The sequence below is a fragment of the Lygodium microphyllum genome, chromosome 17, assembly GCF_053477565.2.
Source record: "Lygodium microphyllum isolate KBCC chromosome 17, Lygodium_microphyllum_v1.1.10, whole genome shotgun sequence".
Lineage (NCBI taxonomy): Eukaryota > Viridiplantae > Streptophyta > Polypodiopsida > Schizaeales > Lygodiaceae > Lygodium > Lygodium microphyllum.
Window position 1 is genome coordinate 14,420,460 of NC_141151.1, and position 7,085 is coordinate 14,427,544.

Here is a 7,085-nt window from a genome sequence, read left to right on the forward strand (position 1 = left end):
ACTTTCTCCTGAGGTGCTCCTCCGTCTCTTCTCCTCCTCGCTACATGACATTTAAGATTGTTCACAGGAATGCGCATTGTTGCTCCATCATCCCCATCTTGACAATTGTGGTTTTTCTTTCTACTAGGAGCGCTCACTCTTGGCGTGGGCAAGCTTTTAGGCTAAGCTTTTGACTCAATCTTCATTTTTGGCCGCCCATTCTTCTACTTTTTCCTTCATTCGTTCTACTCCTTGGCTTTGACACTGGGCTAAGGAGGCAATTACTTGCTCTTGCTCTCACCACATTGTATTCATTTGCTCAAGCTTTTGGGTTTTTCTCATCACCTACTCTTTGAGTATGTCTTGCTCATGGAGAACTGCTTTCAACTGGTTGTGTAGCTCTATTAATTTCCTCTTGTTCTCCTCATCCTGTTGGTTCTTTACATCTTGCAGCTTCTTCGTAGCCTGCTCTTTTTGCCTCTTTAGTTCCTTCATTTCCAGTTCTAGACGTTTATTCTCACGGGAGTTGAATGCACACATGTTTTCCAAGGAGATGCAGTTAAAGATAAGGTGCATGTGGATAAGGTTAGTTTACATGGATTTAAATCCTACTACACAAAACAATTGATTTGGATTGCATGCAAGAAATGAATCTAAGGATTAACCGAGTAGGCAAAAGCTAGAAGCTAATAACCTAGGCCCTCAAGAGCTTGGTGTGCTCTAATACCATGCAGTGAAAGTAATGGTGAGAGAAAGAGAGAGAGAGAGATAATAATACAATGAGATAGAGAATGAACCACACACTTGTAATGCACACTTTCTTACACACTTACATTGGAATAAGTGAGAGCACACACACACACACACACACACACACACACACACACACACACACACACACACACACACATATAATGAAGGTGTGGATATGGTAGGTTCTCTTAGAGAAGTATCATCCACGTGTTCTAGATCCGTCTTATCTAGTTCTCCTAAATATCTAGATATTGTCTTTGTAAATATTCTCTAAGTACATGTTCATATGAATACATTCTAATATTCTAACATCTCATTGAGTTCCTCCTCATGACACAACCTCTGAGCCTTTTGCTCCCGAGTATAATTTGCCGTGAAATGAAATGCTATCCATGCCAGCCTGCTCTCTTTCTCAAGGTCAGCTACAACATTTGCCCTAGCGATCTTTTGTAGTGTGCTATTCCTATTTGTTGGTCGTATTGTGTGACAAGTCATTGGATATCATTGGGGTACTCAACCATACTAAGGTCAAGGTCCAGGTCTAGGTTGTTCTCATTTGGGTCAGTACCTGCCAAGACAAGAATAGAATAAGAGAGCCACTTTAGCCACACACCAAGAATGAGCTTCTCCATTTACTTTTTGACTTTTATGCATGCCCTTATCCCTTTGGGCACCCATCCCCTTTTTTATATGACCAATCGTCTTAGCCAAGGTCTTCTTTCCTCATGTCTTACCTCTTTCCACAATTCTTTTACTCTTGCACTTCTACATTTACAATTTGCACAGGAGGGAGCCTAGTGCTCTTTTCTAAAATGAATAATTACATTGCACCATGCACTTTCCTTGCTAGAATATTCGGTGCTCTCCTACATTTTTTCTGAGCTTGCCTTCTTGTCCGCTCTTCTCGCCTAGGCAGAATGAGCTTCTCTATTCACTTTTTGACTTGGGCTTCCTTGATCTTCCTCTGCTTCTTTGTATAGTCAGTAACATTTCTGTAACATCTTTATATATGTAGTTATATATCATATGTGGAAGGAAGAAAGTTCTATTACTTAAAGAAGAATGTGAAAGGAAGAAAGTTCCATTATTTATTAAGAAGAATGAAGGATTTTTGGGGTGGATGATTTAAAAGAGGAGAAAAAAGGTGACAAAATGTGGTCATAGATTCTATAAGACCAATGTTTTCAACTCTTTTTTTCTAATTTGTATTGGAAATTTCACAAAGGGAAAGTAGACCTCCCTACACAACCACAAAGGTGTTACCTAGCGGGCCAAAAAAAGATCGGCTACTTACGGTCCCTGAGGGTTCGCTGGCTAGCGAAGCAAGGCAAGGGAAACGGCGGAGACGAACACTCCGACACCTGCGGATACCAAGCAAACCAAGGGGACGGCGGCAAGTCTGGACCAGATGCTGCCGCAAGACAGCAGACCAAGGCGGATTTGAATGACGTTGATCATGGACAGCATGAGAAAAACAGTTCCGCCGATGGACCCGAAAGCGGTCACAATCATGCCCATCCGGAGCCTTCTCGGGGTTAACGAGGTTGACACCGGAATATAGTCGTATTTCTTAAACTTATGATGATCATCGTCATGGACGACGTATTGTTGCTGCTGCTGTTGCTCTTCTAAGTCGCGATCTTGCTGGTGGTGACGATCTGCACTACAGAATATCCAGCCGGGCCGTAGTGTACCGACAGCAGCTGATGATGATCCGGCGCGCCGTCGACCAGCAGCTCGCGCTGCTGGGTGCTGCTGCTTGCAGGGAGGACGACGCCGCATATTAGTAGCACCTTGTGCGACGTTTGCCACTGCAGCAGCTGATGGCCGGCCTTGTGATCTCATGTGCGGCATATTGGTACGACTGGCAGAGCGAGACGTACTGCGTCGAAGACGACGTGCCTGGTACTCATCGTGGAGCAGGGTCGAGCAGATGGTGAGGTGGAGCTTTAGGCCCTGGGCGACGAGGCTAGACATGAGGAAGCAGCTGAAGGCCAGGACCTCGAAGAGGACGAGCTGGCGGAGGAACTTCCGTGAGGCGTTGCAAGGGTCGTCCTCTCCCCTGGCCACCAGGTTCTTGTCGTTGCTTAGCGACAAGCCGATGAACACGGCTACCGTAAAGAACGAATTCACGCTCACCACCTCGTCCAGTGCCGTCACGTGGATGCGAAACGCCCCCTCTTCTTCTTCTTCTTCTTCCTCCTCCTCTTCCTCCTCCTCGTCCTCCTCCGGACGACGTCCCTCTGATTCCCCCTCCTCCTGATCCCCCGCCTCCTGTTCCGGCCCCTCATCACTTTCCTTATCCTCCTGATCCTTACCTGCAGCTTGCTGGTGCTGCTGCTTCTGTTGCCCAGCCATTGTAGCTTCTGAACCACGGGATGCTATAACTGTTCCTTTAGACATCGCCTTCATCGATCTGATCCCTAATTGCGATGGCGTACGCAGTTCTGATCTGCTGCACGAAAGGCAATTTGCAACTACGAGGCTTGGACCTACTCATTAGTGTGTGTTGTTGTTGTAACTTGTGTAACGTGTTCATAACAGGCCAGCTGCGAGGAGAGAATCACCTTTACTTTGCCAAACCGTGCACGTGACATTGACCTTTCTTGTCCGAAGAATCATTTGCTTCTCAATCTCAAGCTCTTGGAAAGACAATGCTAGCTATGACGCACGTGCCATGCATACCTTGTGGGGGTTTTGGAGTGACTAGAGTCTAGTGCTCACGAAAAAATGTTATTCATTGAAGAATGCAAGTATAGGAACTCCATTCCATTTGGTATTCTTGAACTAGGAAACTTTCAACTACATTTTATAGGCAAAAGTGAAATTTTGAGGTAGGTTTTGACCTTTCAACCAAAAAATTTACATTCAAAGGCAATAATGAGAATAAATATGGATCCATAAACTCAAATCTAGAGACATCCATTTTGTCATTTTGCTTGCAAGGGCCTCAAGCAATGGGTCCATAATACCCAAAACCAAAAAGATCCATTTGTATGTCATATTGATTACAAAGGCCTCAACCCATGCATTTTAACAACTTGTCACTTGAAATTATGATCAAAATTAAGAAACCCCCTATCAAAAGCATAATATCATTGCAAAATTTGAGTACTAAAAAGTCAAAGTATATTTTAGGATTAGGACACACAAAGTGAAAGCTAGTGGTTAAGAGACCACACATCATGGAACTTTGGGGAAGTCCTAAATCCTACCATATAGAAGAAAAAGTGGATAAACATTACAAGGATATGAGGCTATAGTGATGTGTGTTAGCGATGACAAATAGCGGCGTCGCTATCAGCGTCGCAAATAGCGACGGTATCCAGAGAAAATAGCGACGGTACCTAGAGGAAAAAAATGCGGGCCGAAACCCGAGCGCATCATTTTTCGTTGAGAGGGAGAGCGACCATCTTGTTGAGAGGGAGAAAAAGAGAGAAAGAAGGAGAAAGAAGGCTTCTCATCACCACCACCACCGTCGCCGTTCGCGAAGAAGAAGAGGAGGTGTACGAAGGGCGAAGAGGAGCTGCCGTTGAGAAAAGGAGCCACCAAACCCTTCTTCGAGCCTTTACGGTGAGTGCATTATTCATTCTTGCTTTGCTTTTGTGTTTTCTCTCTCTCTTTTACTTGTTTTTGGTATAATTCGTGTGTATTGAGAGAGGGAGAGGAAATGAGAGAGAAAGAGAGGGAAAGGGAGAGGGAGGGAGAGGAAATGAGAGAGGAAGAGGGAGGAGGAGGAAATGGGAGAGGAAATGAGAGAGGAAGAGGGAGGAGGAGGAAATGGGAGAGGAAATGAGAGAGGGAGGAAATGGGAAAGGAAGAGGAAGGGAGGGAGAAAGAGAGGGGAAGGGAGAGGAAATGAGAGAGGGAGAGGGAGAGGGAGGGAGAGGGAATCATTGAAAGAGAGAAAGAGAGGGAGAGGGAGAGGGAGGGAGAGAGAAAGAGAGGGGGAGGGAGAGGAAAAGAGAGAAAAAACATTAAACATAATAGGGAAAAAGAGAAAGAGAGGGAGAGGGTGAGGGAGGGAGAAGAAATGAGAGAGGGAGAGGAAGAGAGCAAAAGGAAATGAGAGAGGGAGAGGAGAGAGAAAAAGAGAGAAAAAACATTAAACCTAATAGAGAAAGAGAGAAAGAGAAGGAGAGGGTGAGGCAGGGAGAAAGAGTGAGAGAGGGAGAGGAAGAGAGAAAAGGAAATGAGAGAGGGAAAGGAGAGAGAAAAAACATTAAACATAATAGGGAAAGAGAGAAAGAGAGGGGGAGGGTGAGGGAGGGAGAGGAAATGAGAGAGGGAGAGAAAGAGAGAAAAAAATGAGAGAAAGAGAGAAAAAAAATGAGAGAGGGATAAAAAATGAGAGAAAGAGAGAAAAAAATGAGAGGGAGAGGAGAGAGAAAAAGAGAGAAAAAACATTAAACCTGATAGGGAAAGAGAGAAAGAGAGGGAGAAGGTGAGGGAGGAAGTGTATACGAGAGGGAGAGAAAGAGAGAAAAGGAAATGAGAGAGGGAGAGGGGAGAGAAAAAAATGAGAGAGGAAGAGGAGAGAGAAAAAGAGAGAAAAAACCCATATACCTAATAGAAAAAGAGAGAAAGAGAGGGAGAGGGTGAGGGAGGGAGAGGAAACGAGAGAGGGAGAGAAAGAGAGAAAAGGAAATGAGAGAGAGGGAGGAGAGAGAAAAAAATAAGAGAGGGAGAGGAGAGAGAAAATACACTAAACATTATAAGGAAAGAGAGAAAGAGACGGAGAGGGTAAGGGAGGGATAGAAAGAGAGAAAATGAAATGAGAGAGGGAGGAAAGAGACAAAGAGAGAAAAAACATTAAACCTGATAGGGAAAGAGAGAAAGAGAGGGAGAGGAAATGAGAGAGGGAGAGGAAGAGAGAAAATGAAATTAATTGTTGTTGTTTGTTGTAGTAGTAGTAGTAGTAGTTTTTCTTTTCTTTTCTTGTTTATTGTTGTTTAGTTTTCTTATTTTTTGTAGTAGTAGTAGTAGTTTTTTCTTCTTTTCTTATTTATTGTAGTAGTAGTAGTAGTTGTTGTTGTGGTTGTTGTAGTCATGGTAGTGGTAGATATGGTGGTCATGGTCGTAGTCGTAGTCGTGGTCGTGGTTATGGTCGTGGTCGTCGTAGCCGTAGTCGTAGTCGTAATCGTAGCCGTGGTCGTGGTCGTAGTCATAGTTATGGTCATGGTCGTGGTCGTGGTCATAATCGTGGTCGTAGTCATGGTTGTGGTCGTGGTCATCGTAGTTGTAGTCGTAGTCGTAGTTGTGGTCATGGTCGTAGTCGTGGTCGTGGTCGTCGTGGTCATAGTCGTAGTCATAGTTGTGGTCGTGGTCATCGTGGTCGTGGACTTTATCGTAGTCGTAGCTGTGATCGTTAAAGAAAATGAGAGAGGGGGAGGAATAGAAAAAAGAAGAAGAAACGAGAGAGAGGGAATAAACATACAATATAATAAAGAAAGAGAAAAAGAGAGAGAGATGGAAGGAGAGGAGATAATGAATGGATAAAAAACAAAGAGAGAGTGGTGGCGAGGTCCGGTGCAACACCACGAGACGGGAAACACTTTGACATATATATCTTAATCTGTGAGTGGGTGGGTGGAGACTTTACATACGTTAATTTTTGCTGAGTTACAAGAGAAGAAATCCCTTCTCAAACAATTTAAGAAAGAAAATAAGAATGATAACAAAAACAAATTGTTTGTCGTAACGTAGACAAAATGAAAAATGATGAAGGTCTTGTTGTTCAAGATCGCGAGGCGTATCTTAATCAGCGTGTCCCATGTCCTTGCTCTCAATGCAAGCTGGCAATTAGACGAAAGCATCAATTGTCTATAGAACACGAGTTTCAATCTGAGATCATTGATCAGGCGATTGCATATTTTTAGCAAATGGTAAGAAAAGTTAATATTAATCATGCATTGTACTCGCAAGATAATTGAATACCATATACAAGAAGATTGGGTGTGGCTGGCAAATTTTCTATCCAGGGAGGTGATGTCTCGTCCCAAGGAGGAGTATACCCTTTGTGGCCAATTAGAAGAGTTCGTGGGCGTGCGATGGATGAAGTGCTTGAGCCATCGCACGCCCACGAACTCTTCTAATTGGCCACAATTTGATCTATACCGTCAATACCAGACACTACAACAAAAATGCCTCTTAGATGCACTTTTAGATGCGATTTTTGAATATAGATAAAATCTTACGGGCACGTCTACCCGCCCGTCTATTTACGCGTCTATAAACTCGCGTCTATAGTCGCATGTATGAAGAAATTTACACGTAGAAATAGATGCGCATATACATGTGGGAATACAAGCGCATAAAAAAATCAAAATTGTTATTTATTTAATTTCTTTTGT

General features: G+C 43.6%; 1 protein-coding gene across 1 annotated transcript; it reads right to left on the bottom strand.

Moving 5' to 3' along the window:
* Nucleotides 1-1,913: 1,913 nt before the first annotated feature.
* Nucleotides 1,914-3,235, bottom strand: LOC148021589 (uncharacterized). Its single transcript, XM_087696636.1, has one exon. It carries the CDS (start codon nt 3,142-3,144, stop codon nt 2,047-2,049), a length of 1,098 nt encoding a protein of 365 aa, XP_087552762.1. The 5' UTR covers nt 3,145-3,235; the 3' UTR covers nt 1,914-2,046.
* Between the last annotated feature and the right edge of the window lie 3,850 nt (nt 3,236-7,085).

What these genes read in the sequence shown, in the direction of transcription:
- LOC148021589 (XM_087696636.1), bottom strand. Translation starts at nt 3,144, where the DNA reads ATGAAGGCGATGTCTAAAGGAACAGTTATAGCATCCCGTGGTTCAGAA.